Source organism: Mercenaria mercenaria, chromosome 3 (assembly GCF_021730395.1).
Source record: "Mercenaria mercenaria strain notata chromosome 3, MADL_Memer_1, whole genome shotgun sequence".
In the NCBI taxonomy this organism is placed as follows: Eukaryota; Metazoa; Mollusca; class Bivalvia; order Venerida; family Veneridae; genus Mercenaria; species Mercenaria mercenaria.
In genome coordinates, this window is record NC_069363.1 from 67,130,839 (window position 1) to 67,152,193 (window position 21,355).

A 21,355-nucleotide genomic window follows, 5' to 3' on the forward strand; every position below is an offset into this window, starting at 1 on the left:
CGATTAAGTATGGTAGTATTTTTTTTTTATATGTTATCAACACAACACCTGTACTTAATCCAGTCTGTTATTTATCAGTTTATGGTCAATTTACCATGTGATGCTTACATGGTTGCTGTTGTTAGCTAAGATTTACATGAGAGAAGAAACACTGTGAAACACTGTGAATATTAGTTATATAACATTGTATCCTATCAGTCTGCCAGCATCTTTCATTGTACTATGGGCAGATATTGAAGTAGCTTAAAGAAACATGTACTTTTATCATAAGCAGTATTCAGTAAACTGTTGTTTTTGTTTTAGAAAAGGGCAACCAGCAACATAAAGCTAAGTAAGCATATACAAACCCTGAACATGAAACTGTTGATGCTGTAATAACTTGAAATAGAAAATTCAGAAACTTGGCTGAAATATTCTATGAGCGTTCATACTTAACAATTGTGTTGAATATTTCAGATAGCAAGTGGCATGGCTTATTTAGAGGCGAACAAAAAGATCCATAGAGATCTTGCAGCAAGAAATATTTTAGTTGGTGAAAATAATGTTGTCAAAGTTGCAGACTTTGGTCTTGCTAAAATCATAGAAGATGATGAGTATAACCCTAAACATGGTAATCTTCGCACAGTGATGGCACATAGCCATTTTGTGTGTAGCTGTATCACCTGTAGAGACAGATCACACACCTGTAGTATAATAGTGTGTTCTGACTCATAGAATTAATACAAATTATGTTGCATTAACATTACACATACTAACAGCATATTATATCCAGTAAATTCATTTAAATTGAAGCCTGAAATTAAGAATTACACTTTAAAATAGTTTATTTTTAATTCACAAAGTAATGCTTAGTTTTCATCAGAATCTGTTATGAAAGAAGTCACACCCGACTAAAAATTGCATTTGTTTAGTTTTGAGTGCACAGTATATTCAATGTAAACTGCTGTGTAGTTGAAGATTAACACAGCATAATGCAATATATTTTGATATGCATATACAAAGGATGAAGTTAAAAATACTTCAGTTGTTAGTATTTTTGCATAATTATAACGTTTTTTAAGTTCATCCCATGCCTATTTCACAAGAAATGAATTGATTCCTTTGATTTCCTATTTGAAGACTGTTTTGTAAGCAAATTTGGTCTACAACATTACAGAAAGGAATATGTCTAAAATACTGCTTGAAATTGAAACAAGCGGAACACTTATTACAAAACATATTGAAAGATACTGAAAAAATCTGAATAGAAAAATCAGAGAATTATTGTTCCAGTTTTGAAGTAAAGACAAAATTTTGATATTCATCCTTTGTTTGGTGATGGTTGGCATACCTTTCTGTAATCCTGGCATTACATATACACTTCAGTGCTTGTATATTCAGTGTTCTCCTTTATCTCCCCTCACATTTCTTGTACTGTTGGTTTTGATCAGCTGTTGAGTTATGTGAGGGCTGAAAATACAATTGACAAAATGTTAGCACAGAAGTTTTGATAAAGGAAAACACTGAATTTCTGCTGTCAAATCATGGACCTAAGCAAAAACAGAAAAAAATTCTTGTGATGTTGTAGAAATTCCTTTATAGTGTAACTCATGGCTCACTTTGGACTCATTTAAGAAAACTCATTATTTAGAAGGGGTAAAATAGAGCAAATTTGTGCTTGCTCTGGATTAATCAGGACAATTTCATTATTTATGTGGGATAAAGCAGGACAAATTTGTGATTCGCATTGAGATAAACAAGACAAAATCATGCAGGGGATAAAATTTGACAAAATTATGATTTACTTCTGGTAACATTACTGAAATTGAATACAACAGGACAAACTAGTGATTTGATGGATTTGCAGTTATTGCAAAGGTTCATGTAAATAAATCCTAATTTAGAGTAGAGGAAGTTAACTCTTCTTAGAAACTTTATAAACTGTTGTGCAATAACACCAAATACTAATATGTCATTTCTTTCCGTCTAGGTGAACTGCTTATAGGAGAATGTTTTAGATCAAAATAAGCAAACGTACTATAGTTCTGTAATTTTGCACAAATTTCTAACAGTGTTATGAAAACAATTGTAGATAGCTAGCGGTATGGCATATTTAGAGCAGCATAAAAAGATTCATCGTGATCTTGCCGCCCGTAATGTACTGGTAGGAGCAAATGGCGTTGTCAAAGTTGCCGATTTTGGTCTAGCTAAAGTTATAGAGGATGACGAGTATACCCCGTCGTCTGCCGGTAAACACGGACATGTCTTTGTCTTTTTATTTCCTACATTTCACCCTTTTTATTCAGTACATGGGAATGGTTATCTTGTGGCATTGTGGTTTTTCTTTTTATTTTGCTACCCATATCCTGTATATGATAGAAATTTAATCAATTTCACATTTGGTAATCTCATACCCTTACACCAATTACTAAAAAACTTACAAAAGCTGTAGGTTTTCTAAATACGAGTATTCTCATTAGAGACAAGAGGTGATGTCATACTCTATTATTGATATGTTTTGTTTTGCCATTTTTCTCAACATCATGCTTGATATCATCATGATTTGACCAAGCATTTCTCTCTGTCTTAACATGTGAAGTTTTGTCAAGCAAACTCCATCTGAACGTATGCAGTTTGTCAAACAAAAGTTTTACTTAGCATTGGTTTTCTATCAGTTTAACTTCTTCTGTATGGTAGAACTTTTCCCTGACTTCATAAATTATGCTGCTCTGTTCGCTCAAAGGAGCACTAGACATTAAATGGAAAAATCCCATCCTTGACCTGGCTCTGTCTGGGGGTGGATCTGAGGATGGAGAGTGGAGGGGGGTATGAGGGGAATGTATTATATGGTGATTTGACAGAAGACTGTAAGTTTCCAGTCATTCATCCACCACCTGGAGAAGTTGTGAGCAGTTGAGTAGCAGTATAGTATAGGTGAATGCAGGTTTAGTTAACTCCTGCTGTAACGTAACTGAAATAACATTACTACATCTTCAGACAAATAGATAAAACCTAGTGTGACACATGTATGTCTGTCCAGAGCTTTTCTTTTGTCGCATGATTGATTGAATTGTAATTCTTATGCCCCCTGCATCTACTGATGCGGGAGGCATATAGTGATTGTCCTGTCCGTTCTTCATCGGTTCGTTCATCCGTCCATATGAGGTTAACCAAATAGGACTGTTTCGTCTAGCATCAATACCCCTTACTAGAATTACTTGATACTAATGCAGATGTTACCTGTGACCATTCCTCATCTTCAGACATCACCTGACCTCAGTTTGACCTTTACCTCATTTTGGACTTAGGTTGCTTTATATGGGCCATCTCTTGGTTAACCAAATGGGACCGTTTCGTCTAGCATCAATACCCCTTACTAGAATGACTTGATACTAATGCAGATGTAACCTGTGACCTTTCCTTACTTCAGACATCACCTGACCTCAGTTTGACCTTGAACTTGACCTCGTTTTGGACTTAGGTTGCTTTGTATCGACAAGGATGCCACCGGGGGCATCTAGCATTTATTGAACGCAGCTTCTTGTTTATATCTAAGACAGAGGGTTCTTTTTCTTAAGGTTGCTGGTAGTAAATGTTAATTTGTGTAAAAATGTCAAAATGTAACATAATTAACATGATTGGTAGCGTTGGAGCTGGTACTATAGAAGGTTCTCATCCTAAATGAGGGTATTTTATAACTTCTAAATAGGAGACATGAATGACATCATTTTCTAATTGTTTGTTAAATCCGCATGTTTCATTTCCATATTTGCATGACTTTCTAACTGGCTGACTTTGTTTTATTCCTTTTCCTACACTTGATGCATGTTTTGCTTGAGTGGTCTACTTGATTGTCTTTATTGTATAGCACACAATCTTCTTTATCTAATTAAGATTTTGTTACAGTCTTGTTGAGACTCTTATGAAGGCTTTTGTTCTCAGATTGTTAGTTGATTGTTTGCCAGACTTGCAGGAAGCATTTTCACTATCTCTGTTATTACCAAATGTATTTGATTCAGACTTAGAATAGCTGTACTTCTCAGCTATCCACATCATATGATACAAGGGCTGTAACTTTTCCACTAATATTTCATGAAGTATGCCCCTTTTTTACATAGAATTTCAGGTTAATTGTGGTGCACTTTCACTACATTTTTGTCATTACTTAATGAATTTGATTAAAACTTAAATTAGTTTTTCCAGATCATCATCCTCCTCATGGCACAAGGTCAGTCACTCTGGCACAAATGTTTTATGAGTTATCCCCTTTTATTTAGAATTAGTTTAATTTTGATGCTTTTTAGCTCATCTGATTTTTTGAAAAAAAATGATGAGTTATTGTCATCACTTGAGCGGTTGTCGGCGTCGGCGTCGGCGTCGGCGTTGCCTGGTTAAGTTTTATGTTTAGGTCAGCTTTTCTCCTAAACTATCAAAGCTATTGCTTTGAAACTTGGAATACTTGTTCACCATCATAAGCTGACCCTGCATAGCAAGAAACATAACTCCATCTTGCTTTTTGCAAGATTTATGGCCCCTTTTGTACTTAGAAAATATCAGATTTCTTGGTTAAGTTTTATGTTTAGGTCAACTTTTCTCCTAAACTATCAAAGCTATTGCTTTGAAACTTGGAATACTTGTTCACCATCATAAGCAGACCCTGTACATCAAGAAACATAACTCCATCTTGCTTTTTGCAAGATTTATTGCCCCTTTTGGACTTAGAAAATCAGTTTTCTTGGTTAAGTTTTATGTTTAGGTCAGCTTTTATCCTAAACTATCAAAGCTATTACTTTAAAACTTGCAACACTTGTTCAAACATCATAAGTTGACCCCCGTACAGTAAGAAACATAACTCCCTCCTGCTTTTTGCAAGATTTATGGCCCTTTGGACTTAGAAAATATCAGATTTCTTGGTTAAGTTTTATGTTTAGGTCAACTTTTCTCTTAAACTATCAAAGCTATTGCTTTGAAACTTGCAACACTTGTTGACCATCATAAGCTGACCTGTACAGCAAGCAACATAACTCCATCCTGCTTTTTGCAATAATTATTGCCCCTTTGTGACTTAGAAAATCATTTTTTTTGGGTTTAGTATTATGTTTAAGTCAACTTTTCTCATAAACTATCAAAGCTATTGCTTTAAAACTTGCAACAGTTTTTCACCATCATAAGTGGACACTGAACATCAAGAAACATAACTCTATCCTGCTTTTTGCAAGAATGATGGCCCTTTTTAGACTTAGAAAATCATGGGTAGGCAAATATTTCTATTACACAAAAAAAATCAGATGAGCGTCAGCACCCGCAAGGCGGTGCTCTTGTTATATCTCTGCTGTTACTAAATGGATTTCATCAAACTTCATCAAACAAATGGTTGTTCCACATCATCACTCACATCATACAACACAAGTTTGATAATGTCGGCACCGGTACGTTTTAAGTTATGCCCTCATTTTACTAATAGAATTTACGGTTCAAGTTGTGATGCACTTTTACCTTATCTGCAGTATTACGAAATAGATTTGATTAAAACTTAAAATACGGTAGTTGTTCCGAATTATTAGCTGCATGATATGACACATGGTGCATTACTTTAACAGAAATTTTCCATGAATTATGTTCCTTTTATACTGATTTAAGTTTTTGAGACTTAAGCTATTGTCCAGTATCTTCATCCACATTTAAGACATTAAACACTCCAGTGACAGCTCCAGCTTCCTCAGATGTACCAAAGTTCACTATCCAGCATCCAAATAGTCAAGCGCGCTGTCTCCTGTGACAGCTCTTGTTTAGCTCATCTGAGCAATGCTCATGGTGAGCTATTGTGATCATGCTGTGTCTGTCGTCCATCGTGCATTCGTCCGTCCGTTGTCAACAATTGTGTTTAAAAGACATCTCCTTCAAAACCACTGAATGGATTTTGATGAAACTTGGCATGGATGGTCCGCTACCAAAGTTGTTCAAAAAATTCTGCTTGGTTGCACGTAGGGCCTGCCAGAGCTAAAAATAGAAATATCTTCAACTGACATCTCCTCGTAAACTAATGGTCTGATTTTGAAATAATTTCATACAAATGGTCCTTATGTCACCTTCTACCAAGATTGTTCATATTATACTGATTTGTCAAAAAACATGATAGCCAGGGGGCGTTGTCACTTTTCCCTATATGTATATAGTGGAAACTTTAAAAATCTTCTTGTGTGAAACTGCTTGCCCGATTTTAAAATAATTTTACACAAATGGTCCTTGTGCGACCCTCTACCAAGATTGTTCAGATTATTTTGATTCGTCAAAAAATGTGGCCGCCAGAGGGCGTGGTCACTTTTCCCTATATGTATATAGTGGAAACTTTAAAAATCTTCTTGTGTGAAACTGCTGGCCCGATTTTAGAATAATTTTACACAAATGGTCCTTGTGTGACCCTCTACCAAGATTGTTCAAATTATACCGATTTGTCAAAAAACATGGCTGCCAGAGGACGTTTTACCTATATGTATATAGTGGAAACTTTAAGGTTCTTGTGTGACCTTCTACAAATATTTTTCTGATTTGTCAAAAAAACATGGCTGCCAGAGGGCGTGGTCACTTTTCATCAACTATTTCTTTAAACAATATCACCTCCAAAACCACTGAATGGATTTTGATGAAACTTTACACAAATGATCTCTGGGTAGACCTGTTTCAAACTTTTTCAAATGGTTCTGGTTCATTGAACATATGGGTCTTTTTGGTTAAAAATAGGTTTTTAGCTATCTAGACTTTGAAAATCGTTGTCTCTAAAGCTTTGATATTTGGCATGTGATATAAGAGTTTGACTCTCTACCATTGTAGTCCAAATTATTGTCCTAAGGTAAAAAAAATGACCACACCCCTGTGTCTGACATGTATTTACTATAGGCTTTTATATAAGAAACTTTGAAAATCTTCTCAGAATCAATAATAGCAAGAGCCTTGATATTTGGCGTGTGATATCAGATTTGTAATTTCTACAGTAATTATTCAAATTATGGCCCTAGGTTCAAAAATGTGTGTGACATTATATATAATATAGAAGAAACCTAACTCTGTACTTATACAAACACACTTGAAGCCTTGTACACAGGTGAGCGCTGTAGGGTCAGTGACCCTCTTGTTTACCTCACCTGACCACACAGTGCTCAACGATGACCTGTTTTGATCTTGTGTTGTTAATCTGTCCATCATCCATCAACAGTTTTACTGATAAGTCATTAGAGATCACAGTTCTTTAACAATATTCATGAAACTTTACACAGAAAGTATATAGTTAGAGGAAGTTAATAATTTCCTGGAGAACAAGATTACATTAGTTATACAGAGTTATGGCCATTGATTTAATCAAAATTATCTAAAGTTTAGGTTGTTAGCACATTTCTGTCTACATTTCTTGAACATAAACAGAATGTACACTGAACTACTTTAAAAATGCAACACTTTATCTTTCGTGGATTTTTCAAGAAAGACAATTAATGTATCTTAATGAATCTGCTTATTGCAGTATGAAGATGAATAATTCATAGGAATTCATAGGGACTAACTGAAAAATAATTTATCTCAAAAATCCATAAAAAGTGAGTACTGTGACAGTGACTAGTGTTAAAAACGAGTAAGATATTCTTATAAATAGCCAAAAATACTGCGCAGAAGGTAGTAAACCATTGCAACACTTGAAATAATACAGAAAATTTTCATTTGTCTTTCATTTTTACTAATATTTAACTTTTATTTTCACCCACTTTTGTTTTGAAAAAAAAAACAACACCATTTTAAGTCTAAGGTGTGCACATGCAAACCATTAAAATTGATCAAATATCAATAAAAAAAAAAATTAGCCCGGAACATGTGAAAACAAATCATGACACACCAAACAGGTAGACTGCATAATTCGATAAACCGTATAAAAACAACAATAAGTTTTTTAACCGAGTACAACAAATGATAAAAGTGTTGCGTTTTTAAAGCTGTTCAGTGAAAATAGCAAACGGGGATCTGGAAAGTTTAATAATTTGCCTGTTGGAACCAACCAACTCTTGAATGGTTCCAACTGGTGCTTTACTTTTTGTGACCCCATATCTGTCTGTCCATTTGTCCATCCATCTGTTCATTTGTCCAAATGTGTGTGACGTTATATCTCAAAAAGTATTTGACCCAGAGTCATCAAACCTTACAGGATTGTTAATTCAGCATTTGAAGTTGTGCACCTAGTGTTTTAATTGAGATCTCACACAGCCAGAGTTATGGTCCTTGACTTAGTCAAAAATAAGCATAAAAGGGCCTTAGTTTGTGTCACATGTATCAAAGAAAGTATTTGACCCAGGATTATGAAGCAATCAACATGTGAAGTTGTGCACCTGTGGTTTTGTTGATTTGTAACAGTTTTCTTTGAACTTTGCCACAAGGTACCTGCTGCTTTGATTGCCTTCAAAACTAATTTGTTCTAGAAAGAAGAAACAGTATTTCCTTGCAAAAACATTTGAAAATGTTAAGAAGTTTCATGATCACTTTTATTCATGGACCAATAAACTAACATTTTATATAATCTCTTAATATAAAAAAACTTGTTGATAGCTAGCAACATACATATTCCATTTTGAGCTTAACAATGATATTAAATTCTCTGGCAAGTCTAATAGAATTTGATCTTTAGTAACTTTGCTACCCTCAATTTAACACATCTTATCACAACATTTCAAGAATGAAAATTATTGCTTTTGAAATCAAAAGAATTTAAATCAAATCAGCAGTTTGTTTATTTTTAGGAACAAAATTCCCAATAAAATGGACGGCACCCGAAGCAGCTATGTATCAGAGGTTCACTATAAAGTCAGATGTATGGTCATATGGTATTCTGCTGGTAGAGCTCACCACACACGGACAAGTACCCTATCCAGGTAAACACTGAAATCTTTTTTTCTGTTTCGAAACAGTGTTCCTGTCTGTAAATTTGACATTTAATAAGTTATTTTGATAGCTTAACTTCTAATATAAAGTACAAGGGCATTTTTTTCTTTCAAAGATATTCAAAGGGAAGAATTTTGTTCTTAGAATTTTATGTATAAATAGATTAACTTATTATACCCCCAGATACCAGATGCTGGATTCCGGTCTATATGTCCATCCGTCTGTAGATGGAATTTGTCAGGGCTATTTCTCAGCAATTTTTTTCTAGATTTCCATCAAACCTGGTAATAATTATCAGTACCAAGCCTAATTGTGCATGTGTGAAGTGGGTTCCATTTGGATGATTTTTCACTTAGTTATGGCCCTTTATTAATTTTTTCTTTATATGTATATGGAAAAAATTTGTCTGAACTATTTCTCAGCAATTATTTGCCAGATTTCCATCAAACCTTGTATAGAAAATATTTGCCCGCACTTTCTCAGTCATTGTATGCCAGACTTTTATTAAACCTTGTTATTATTATCATCAGTATCAAGTGTAGTTGTGCATGTGAATGATTTTGAAAAACGGGACGTATTATGGGAATGCCCCTGGCGGGCGTGTGGCGGCGTCCACCGACTTTGTCCTGAGCATACCTTCTTCATGCATGGAGGGATTTTGATGAAACTTGGCACAATTGTTCACCATCATGAGACGGAGTGTCATGCGCAAGAACCAGGCCCCTTGGTCTAAGGTCAAGGTCACACTTAGAGGTCAAAGGTCAAATTCAAGAATTACTGTCCGGAGCATATCTTCTTCATGCATGGAAGGATTTTGATATAGCTTGGCACAATTGTCCACCATTATGAGATGGAGTGTCATGCGCAAGAACCAGGTCCCTAGGTCTAAGTTCAGGGTCACACTTAGAGTCAAAGGATACAAAAATGAAAACTTTGTCCGGCACATATCTTCTTCATGCATGGAGGGATTTTGATGTAGCTTGGCACAATTGTTCACCATCATGAGATGGAGTGACCTGCGCAAGAACCAGGTCCCTAGGTCTTAGGTCAAGGTCACACTTAGAGGTCAAAGGATACAAGAATGAAAACTTTGTCCGGAGCATTTCTTCTTCATGCATGGAGGGATTTTGATATAACTTGGCACAAATGTTCACCACCATGAGACGGAGTGTCATGCGCAATAACCAGGTCCCTAGGTCTAAGGTCAAGGTCACACTTAAGAGGCCAAAGGTCAGATACAAGAATGACTTTGTCCGGAGCATTTCTTCTTCATGCATGGAGGGATTTAGATGTAACTTGGCACAATTGTACACCATCATGAGACGGAGTGTCATGCACTGATCCCTTCTTTAGAATTACTTCCCTTTGTTGCTACTATAAATAGCTTATATTGTAAATTTTTCATTACAAGTCGTAGGGAAAAATGGAGACCACTTTTCTTTAGTGCAACATGCATGTTACATCCAATTCTGAGGTGTATTTTGAGCTATCCCAACCTGGTAAGGATTTTGTGTGGACTTGCAATTTTTTTTTTTTCTTTAAAGATTAACTTCCCTTAGTTGTTACTATAAATAACTTACATTGTAACTTTTTTATAATTGACCGTAGGGAAAAACCAAGACCACTTTTCTGTGGTACAACATTGATGTTACTTTCAAATTTTTGGTGTAATTTTAAGGTATCTCTACCTGGTAAGGATTTTTTTTTGTGGACTTAGAAAAATAAAAGAATTACAATAATTTCTAAAAAAAAAAACATTGTAAACAACCACAAAATTAAAATATCCATTTGCAAATACAGGTGCTAGTGTAAAAAAATTTGCTGTGACGAGCGTATATTGTGACATTCTTGCACTCTTGTTTACGAAGTTATGTATCATATTTTCAATACCCCTGTTCCTCTGACAATAAACTGCTGTCTGGGGGTGTTCATCAACCATTAGTGATTTAGTGAGTCTTGTTTGAAAAGAGGGTGCGGAATTTCAGTAGCCTATAATTGTATACTGAGACTTCTATTCATGATATGCCAAAATAAATAATGCTCAGTGCAGTGTTCACATGATGTGAAAATTACTTCAGTGATTTCCGTATAATTTTAATACATGCCCCGGTCCCTCTCCTCCCAAAAATAGGGCAGCATATAGTAATCAAACCATTCTTCTGTCAGTCCCCTTGGTGTCCAAAGCTTTGGTCCAGGAACCTCAAACTCGTTAGGCAGATAGGTTGTGACCAGCAGAAAACCCCTATTAAATTTCAGATTAGTAAGTCAAGTATTACAGTGAGCTTGAAGTGAAAGTCAGTTTACAATTGATAACTGAAGAACCCTTTGGCAACTTCATACGATGGCTGACTAAGTCCTATTGTTTTAGTGGTTCCAGGTCAAAAATTGTTTCTGCTCAATGAGTAGATAGCACCTTGGCCTACAGTCTCCAACTTAGGATGATTGTCTTTCAATAACTAAGGAACGATTTGACCTTGATGGGATGATTGCCTGCGGGGAGTAGGTGACCTGTATTGTTACTTGGGTTAGTAGGTCAAAGGTTCAGGCCACATTTATTTTGATATTGAAAATAGTTTCAGCCCATAACTAAGGAATGCTTTTACCCTGAGTCAACAAAGTTCATAAGATGACTGCATGTGGCCAATAGGTGATTTTTAGCTCATCTAATTTTTTGAAAAAAAAATGATGAGTTATTGTCATCACTTGAGCAGTTGTCGGCGTCTGCGTCGGCATCGGCGTCTGCGTCGGCGTTGCCTGGTTAAGTTTTATGTTTAGGTCAGCTTTTCTCCTAAACTATCAAAGCTATTGCTTTGAAACTTGGAATACTTGTTCACCATCATAAGCTGACCCTGTATAGCAAGAAACATAACTCCATCTTGCTTTTTGCAAGATTTATGGCCCCTTTTGTACTTAGAAAATATCTGATTTCTTGGTTTAGTTTTATGTTTAGGTCAACTTTTCTCTTAAACTATCAAAGCTATTGCTTTGAAACTTGGAATACTTGTTCACCATCATAATCAGACCCTGTACATCAAGAAACATAACTCCATCTTGCTTTTTGCAAGAATTATTTCCCCTTTTGGACTTAGAAAATCAGTTTTCTTGGTTAAGTTTTATGTTTAGGTCAGCTTTTATCCTAAACTATCAAAGCTATTGCTTTAAAACTTGCAACACTTGTTCACCATCATAAGCTGACCCTGTACAGCAAGAAACATAACTCCATCCTGCTTTTTGCAAGTATTATGGCCCCTTTTGGACTTAGAAAATATCAGATTTCTTGGTTAAGTTTTATGTTTAGGTCAACTTTTTCTCTTAAACTATCAAAGCTATTGCTTTGAAACTTGCAACACTTGTTCACCATCATAAGCTGACCCTGTACAGCAAGCAACATAACTCCATCCTGCTTTTTGTAATAATTATTGCCCCTTTTGGACTTAGAAAATCATTTTCTTGGTTGAGTATTATGTTTAAGTCAACTTTTCTCATAAACTATCAAAGCTATTGCTTTAAAACTTGCAACAGTTTTTCACCATCATAAGTGGACACTGTACATCAAGAAATGTAACTCTATCCTGCTTTTTGCAAGAATGATGGCCCTTTTTAGCTCATCTGATTTTTTGAAAAAAAATGATGAGTTATTGTCATCACTTGAGCGGTTGTCGGCGTCGGCGTCGGTGTCGGCGTCGGCGTCGGCGTCTGCGTCGGCGTTGCCTGGTTAAGTTTTATGTTTAGGTCAGCTTTTCTCCTAAACTATCAAAGCTATTGCTTTGAAACTTGGAATACTTGTTCACCATCATAAGCTGACCCTGTATAGCAAGAAACATAACTCCATCTTGCTTTTTGCAAGATTTATGGCCCCTTTTGTACTTAGAAAATATCAGATTTCTTGGTTAAGTTTTATGTTTAGGTCAACTTTTCTCCTAAACTATCAAAGCTATTGCTTTGAAACTTGGAATACTTGTTCACCATCATAAGCAGACCCTGTACGTCAAGAATCATAACTCCATCTTGCTTTTTGCAAGATTTATTGCCCCTTTTGGACTTAGAAAATCAGTTTTCTTGGTTAAGTTTTATGTTTAGGTCAGCTTTTATCCTAAACTATCAAAGCTATTGCTTTAAAACTTGCAACACTTGTTCACCATCATAAGTTGACCCTGTATAGCAAGAAACATAACTCCGTCCTGCTTTTTGCAAGATTTATGGCCCCTTTTTGACTTAGAAAATATCAGATTTCTTGGTTAAGTTTTATGTTTAGGTCAACTTTTTCTCTTAAACTATCAAAGCTATTGCTTTGAAACTTGCAACACTTGTTCACCATCATAAGCTGACCCTGTACAGCAAGCAACATAACTCCATCCTGCTTTTTGCAATAATTATTGCCCCTTTTGGACTTAGAAAATCATTTTCTTGGTTGAGTATTATGTTTAAGTCAACTTTTCTCATAAACTATTAAAGCTATTGCTTTAAAACTTGCAACAGTTTTTCACCATCATAAGTGGACACTGTACATCAAGAAACATAACTCTATCCTGCTTTTTGCAAGAATGATGGCCCTTTTTAGACTTAGAAAATCATGTGTAGGACAATATTTCTATTACACAAAAAAAATCAGATGAGCGTCAGCACCCGCAAGGCGGTGCTCTTGTTAGACTTAGAAAATCATGGGTAGGACAATATTTCTATTATACAAAAAAAATCAGATGAGCGTCAGCACCCGCAAGGCGGTGCTCTTGTTATTATGTTGGTGGTCAGTAACTCAAAGTGAGGAAGCCATCATGGGGGCATTTTTGTTGTAGTTCAACTAAGAGGCATTACTCATAAAAATAGTTTGTTTCTCAAAACATTGCTGATTTTGATATCCCAAGATACAAAGTGTATGGGTCTGTATTGGACGTATGTATATCAGTCTATATGGAGTTTGTGTCCACACCAGATTTTGTAAATAGCTTGAAAGATTTTCATGAAATTAGCATCACCTGTTGAAGATGTGAGTGCACAACCGTTGTCAGTAGGCCCAAGGTCAGGGTCATACAAGTCAAAGATCTGATATCTGAGACAAGTGTTTACTTCTTATCTTCTTGACCACTAGGGAGATTTTCACAAAGCTTTCATCGATTGTTAACTTCAAGATGACATTCAGAATGCACAGCTCGGGTCACCAGGTAGATGGTCAAGGTTATATTTGAAAGTCATAGGTCATTGTCCCAACTTTTCAAAGTGGAATCTGATAACAATCACCTTTATTGATGGTTCTAGTTTTTATATGACAGTTTTGAAAAAGCAGAACACATTATGAAATGGGTTTGTTCCTCCCTCCATCAACATGTTTTTCTTTCCAGACTCTATGTCAGAAAGTATGATAGCTACAGCTTTCAAAAGTAACAAGATGACTAAGCATCACTTAAGGGAGGGTCTTGTATTGATTCTGGACTCAGAATGAGCATAAATTACAGCATACTATATTGCCACAGGTGCAATATCTTAAATTTGTATATTATATGTAGATGTTATTTTACCTAAAGTATTGGAAAAATTTTGCATTTTGCTTTTTTTAGCTCACCTGTCACAAAGTGACAAGGTGAGCTTTTGTGATCGCGCGGTGTCCGTCGTCCGTCCGTGCGTGCGTCCGTGTGTCCGTCCGTAAACTTTTGCTTGTGACCACTCTAGAGGTCACATTTTTCATGGGATCTTTATGAAAGTTGGTCAGAATGTTCATCTTGATGATATCTAGGTCAAGTTTGAAACTGGGTCACGTGCCTTCAAAAACTAGGTCAGTAGGTCTAAAAATAGAAAAACCTTGTGACCTCTCTAGAGGCCATATATTTCACAAGATCTCCATGAAATTGGTCAGAATGTTCATCTTGATGATATCTAGGTCAAGTTCGAAACTGGGTTACGTGCCATCAAAAACTAGGTCAGTAGGTCTAAAAATAGAAAAACCTTGTGACCTCTCTAGAGGCCATATATTTCACAAGATCTTCATGAAAATTGGTCAGAACCTTCATCTTGATGATATCTAGGTCAAGTTTGAAACTGGGTTACGTGCCATCAAAAACTAGGTTAATAGGTCAAATAATAGAAAAACCTTGTGACCTCTCTAAAGGCCACATTTTTCATGGGATCTGTATGAAAGTTGGTCTGAATGTTGATCTTGATGATATCTAGGTCAAGTTCGAAACAGGGTCATGTGCGGTCAAAAACTAGGTCAGTAGGTCTAAAAATAGAAAAACCTTGTGACCTCTCTAGAGGCCATATATTTCATGAGATCTTCATGAAAATTGGTCAGAATGTTCACGTTGATGATATCTAGGTCAAGTTCGAAAGTGGGTCACGTGCCATCAAAAACTAGGTCAGTAGGTCAAATAATAGAAAAACCTTGTGACCTCTCTAGAGGCCATATTTTTCATGGGATCTGTATGAAAGTTGGTCTGAATGTTCAACTTGATGATGTCTAGATCAATTTCGAAAGTGGGTCACGTGCCATCAAAAACTAGGTCAGTAGGTCAAATAATAGAAAAACCTTGTGACCTCTCTAAAGGCCATATTTTTCATGGGATCTGTATGAAAGTTGTTCTGAATGTTCATCTTGATGATATCTAGGTCAGGGTCGAAACAGGGTCATGTGCGGTCAAAAACTAGGTCAGTAGGTCTAAAAATAGAAAAACCTTGTGACCTCTCTAGAGGCCATACTTGTGAATGGATCTCCATAAAAATTGGTCAGAATGTTCACCTTGATGATATCTAGGTCAAGTTTGAAACTGGGTCACGTGCCTTAAAAAACTAGGTCAGTAGGTCAAATAATAAAAAAAACGTTGTGACCTCTCTAGAGGCCATACTTTTCATGGGATCTGTATGAAAGTTGGTCTGAATGTTCATCTTGATGATATCTAGGTCAAGTTTGAAACTGGGTCAGTTGCGGTCAAAAACTAGGTCAGTAGGTCTAAAATTATTAAAATCTTTTGACCTCTCTAGAGGCCATATTTTTCAATGGATTTTCATGAAAATTGATCTGAGTGTTCACCTTGATGATATCTAGATCAGTTTTGAAACTGGGTCACGTGCGGTCAAAAACTAGGCCAGTAGGTATAAAAATAGAAAAACCTTGTGACCTCTCTAGAGGCCATATTTTTCATGAGATCTTCATGAAAATTAGTGAGAATGTTCACCTTGATGATATCTAGGCAAAATTCAAAACAGGGTCACGTACCTTCGAAAACTAGGTCAATAGGTCAAATAATAGAAAAACCTTGTGACCTCTCTAGAGACCATATTTTTCAATGGATCTTCTTGAAAATTGGTCAGAATTTTTATCTTGATAATATCTAGGTCAGGTTCAAAACTGGGTCACATGAGCTCAAAAACTAGGTCACTATGTCAGATAATAGAAAAAACGATGTCATACTCAAAACTGGGTCATGTGGGAAGAGGTGAGCGATTCAGGACCATCATGGTCCTCTTGTTGTTATTAAAGGATAAGGCCACACCAAATTGAAAAGTTGTTCATCAGATTTTTTTCTGAAAAAGCGGCGAGCGAAAAAATAATTAAAATATTTGTTTTTGTTTTTGAGAAAATCGGGAGCAAGTGAAGAAATATATTTGTCTTGTTTTGGCTCGAGACTTCATCGATTAACTATTAAAAACCTTAAAATAGAATGTATAGCCCTTTTACATAAGAAATAATTCACAAAGAATTGAGAAAACATGGATACATTTTGGTTTGGTTACATTTTGACCTGCAGAGGCACAACAAAGCAAACTCATGGAAAGGTAATAACATTGGCATACAGTACAGTGTAATCAAATAATGTATGCATTTATAAATGCTGTTAGAAAATATGTATTACCGTAGATACCCATGTATAATGCGCAGTTTTTTGACCCCCAGGACCACCCCCGAATCGTGGGTGCGCATAATACACAGGTATAGACAATTTTCCAACTTCAAAACAAGTTTGTTACCGATGTTCGCCATTTTGGTAAAGGGAAACTACTCCCCGCGCTTACTGTCACTGCTAAAATCTAAGATTGCCGTTACGTTCCGTAAAAGATCGTATGGTTTATTTTTCTTTCAAACAAAATTAATTTCATATAAATTTAAAAGTATTTTGATGAAAGAAATGTTAATAAATCACAAAAATTATGATACTAATTAAAGATCGAGAATTATCTTTAACCGAGATCAAACTGTGAACGACATAACAAAAAGACTATCACACCTTTTGTTATTGGTTTGAATTGAGAAGCTCATGTCATTTTGAGAGATACCATTCTGAAATATTGAATCAGCCGCTGTTTATTTATTCAGAATAGTTAATTAAAAAGGTAAAACAACAAATAAAACAATATTTTACTGGTTTTATTTTCGAGAAAACAAAAATCGATAGTACCGCGAGACCGATGCTGCTCTCCGCCGCGGAGATAAAATTTATAACCGGTGTCGATGTAAACTCTACTTTCGTTTTCCATCCATCTCAAAATTGACCAAAAATGTTTTTTTCCCAGGATTTTGGGGCAAAATCGGGGGTGCGCATTATACAAGGGTGCGCATTATACATGGGTATATACGGTATACAACAATGCATAAGTCTACACCAGGAGAAACAATCCCCATAACTCTTAACTCTGATTTGAATTTTGACAGTTATGCCACTTTTGAACTTGGATTTTTTTTTTGGTTAAAGTTTTATATAATGTCCAATATCTCTGTTACTTTCAAATCTATTGACTATTATGCCTCTTTTACTGGCAAAGCTCTAATTCAGAGTCAAGCACTGAGATAAGTCGAGCACACTGTCTTACGGACAGCTCCCTCTTGTTCTAACTTGTTCAAGTTGTTGTAAACTTTCTTAACAGATTAAATTTGTTGAAACAAAGTCTCAAATAAGGTCTGAAATGGTGGTTAACTTGCATTAACATTATTCTACTTGAGGACTGAAAAAAACTGAAGCTCTAAATTGGTCTGAACACAACTCATAATGTAAATTCCTTACCCCACCCACTTTCGTATAAAAAATCTGATCATTTTGACAGGAAAACAGAAAACAGAAAAGTGAAATGCATCAGTATGTATTTATCCTTACCAAAATAATGTAGATTGATGTTATCAAATAAATTAGTGTGTGTTTTCATCCAATTTTCAATGAAATCAGTCCGATTTTAGTTGCAAATTAATTTGTTAAACATTGGAATAAAATGGCATAACTGCATAAGGGGAAATAACCTTAATGCAACTTAATTTAAATGCCCTGATTTATTACAGACGAAATGTATTAGTTGTGATAAAATTACATTTTAGAACAATCTGGGACTGGAATTATAAGCATTTGTACACTGTAAAAGGTAGTGCACTAAAAAATTTTGCCTTGGATTTTTTCAATGGGGCGAGCGCAAGTCAAAAACAAAAAAAATAATTTTTTTGTGTTTCTGAAAATATACGAGCGGCAGATCCGATGAACAACTTTTTAATTTGGCGTGGCTTAATATAAACTTCCTTTTTCTTTGTTCATTCTGTTTATATTTGTTTTCAACCTAATTCACTATGTTTATCCAACCAATATTGGATCTGTATGTCTTTTCATCCTTATATACTTATTAAATCTAGACTTAGGAAATCCTTTTTTGTTTGGACAAAAGCACTACCTATATTAAACATGAACGAAATGGATGTATGATGAAGAACTGAAGTACTGATGAATTTTTAGGGTCATTGCCTCATTTTCATTTTATGCACAGGCCTGTATCAGATCGGATATCTTAAACCAGTTCCAGTTAATACTCATAAAAGCAGGGAGGTTTGGTTTAAAAGACCTTCAGCTTTGCTTTCTGAAATGAATAGGGATAAAGTTGGGAATTTTGTTAGCTTTTGCAAAAATGAGTTGGGAAGTGGGATTGAACAAGAACAGATACAGGGGTGTTTAATAGACATAAACTAATAATAATAAGTATATTCTGAAATAAATAGCAACGGGTATAGGCAATTTGTAAGCATAGAAGCAGGAAAAATGTGTGGGGACTGTTTTAAATAAGAATGCAGAAATGTTTAACAGAGGTTTGCCAGAATTTACAAAATGAGCAGTAATGAAATTTCGATTTTTGTCAGCATATGCAAAAATGTGCAGGAATTATGTCTTCCATTACATAGTGGTCTGGGAGGTTTATTGATTTACTGCTGTCTGTGTGTCCGTGTGTCCGTCTGTCACAAATGTTGTCCGTGCTCGAAGTTGAACAGTTCTCATCCGATCTTCACCAAACTTTAACAAAATGTGTTTACCAATAAGTCCTCGGCCAAGATCGATAACGAGCCAAATCGCCCTAGGCACTTCAGAATTATGGCCCTTGAATTATCAAAAATTGGCCTTTTTATGCCCCCGGCATCTACTGATGCGGGAGGCATATAGTGATCGTCCTGTCTGTCCGTCCATACGAGGTTAACCAAATGGGACCGTTTCATCTAGCGTCAATACCACTTACTAGAATGACTTGATACTAATGCAGATGTAACCTGTGAACATTCCTCATCTTCAGATATCACCTGACCTCAGTTCGACCTCATTTTGGACTTGGGTTACTTTATATAGGCCATCTCTTGGTTAACCAAATGGGACCGTTTCGTCTAGCATCAGTACCGCTTACAAGAATGAATTGATACTAATACAGATGTAACTTGTGACCATTCCTCATCTTCAAACATAACCTGACCTCAGTTTGACCTTGACCTCATTTTAGACTTAGGTTGCTTTATATGGGCCATCTCTTGGTTAATCAAATGGGACCGTTTCGTCTAGCATTAATACCGCTTACAAGAATGAATTGATACTAATACAGGTGAAACCTGTGACCATTCCTCATCTTCAAACATCACCTGACCTCAGTTTGACCTTGACCTCGTTTTGGACTTAGATTGCTTTGTATCGACAAGGATGCCACCAGGGGCATCAAGCGCTCTAAGTTGAACAGTTCTCATCCGGTCTTCACGGTAACTTTAACAAAAGGTGTTTACCAATAAGTCCTTGGCCAAGTTAGATAACGAGCCAAATTGCCCCAGGCACTTCAGAATTATGGCCCTTGAATTACTGAAAATCGCTCTGTACACACCTGTCCGCATTCTAAGTCAAACATTTCTCAACCGATCTTCACCAAACTTGAACAAAATGTGTTTGCCAATGAGTCCTCAGCCAGATTTGAAAAGTAACTAAATCGGCCCAGGATCTTCAGAATTATGGCCTTTGAATTACTGAAAATCACTCTGTACACAGATGCCAGTGATACATGTATTGGTGCATTGTTGACTCAGATACATAACTATTCAGATGATTAGGCAGTTGTGGGAGACATGCGCTTTTCTCAAAAGCAGCTCTAGTTAGGATTGTATAAGCATATGCAAAAATGAGGACCAGCAATAGGATGTTTTTTCAAAAATGAATGGTAATTGCTAGGTATGAAAATGATCAGGGATTTGAATTTTTGCTGCATATCAAAATGAACGGGATTGAATTTTGCTAGTGTATCCAAAAAATGATCAGGGTGTGTAGTTGCTAGCATATGCAAAAATGAACAGGGACTGAATTTTGCTAGTGTATCCAAAAATGAACAGGGCATTGAATTTTGTTAGCATATGCAGAAATGAACAGGGATTGAATTTGTTACCATATGCAAAAATGATTACAGGGATTGAATTTTGCTAGTGTATCCAAAAATGGACTGGGAGTTTAACTATGTTAACCTATGCAAAAATGAACAGGGATTGAACTTTGCTAGCATATGCAAAAAATGAATAGGGATTGAATTTTGCTAACATATGCAAAAATGAACAGGGATTGAATTTTGTTAGTTTATAAAAAATGAGCAGGGATGGGTTTTGGGACTTTACGAGCATATTAAAAAAAGCAAGAAGGGATTAATATTTTGTAAAAGCAAAAATTGGCATGAGTTGGGATGTAAAAATGAAAGAAAATAAAAAAGTTATCAGGTTGGAAATTTACTGCCTCTGAAAGTTGTTTGGCAAGAGGATCAGCATTATGTCCATGGAGGTTTTGTTCTGTATTTTACACTGTAAACGTTAAAGCTGCTTGATGCATGCTGTATATAACTGATTACAGGAATGACAAACCGAGATGTACTGGATCAGGTAGAACGAGGGTACAGACAACCCAGACCACCAATATGTCCACAATCCATGTATGAAATGATGTTAAAATGCTGGGACAAAAAAGCTGAGGAGAGGCCTACCTTTGAATTCCTCTTTGGTTTCTTTGATGACTATTTCATTGCTGTTGAACCCAGCTACAAAGAGTCTGAACCTTAGGTATAACCATTGCATGCATTCTTTCTGTATATATCAATGTATTCTGTGCACTTTTCTTTTATTTTCATAAATCTGAATCTTTTAAAAACATTTTCCAATGCCTGTATTGTATATACTATATTGATATGCACCTACATTTGTATTTTGTTTGTT

General features: G+C 35.8%; 1 protein-coding gene across 7 annotated transcripts in view; it reads left to right on the forward strand.

The window, feature by feature from the left end:
- The window catches only part of LOC123524487 (tyrosine-protein kinase SRK2-like), a 68,674-nt gene that overhangs the window by 40,828 nt on the left and 6,491 nt on the right, over positions 1-21,355 (forward strand). For 3 of the 7 annotated variants that reach the window (XM_045302725.2, XM_045302726.2, XM_045302727.2), the window contains exons 9-11: positions 2,072-2,228; positions 8,757-8,888; positions 20,997-21,202. In XM_045302725.2, coding sequence (XP_045158660.1) covers positions 2,072-2,228; positions 8,757-8,888; positions 20,997-21,202 — 495 coding nt within the window. Of the gene's footprint in view, positions 1-456; positions 611-2,071; positions 2,229-8,756; positions 8,889-20,996; positions 21,203-21,355 lie in introns of all 7 variants that reach the window. The other 4 variants (XR_008370274.1, XM_045302729.2, XM_045302728.2 and 1 more) reach the window with 3 other exon arrangements.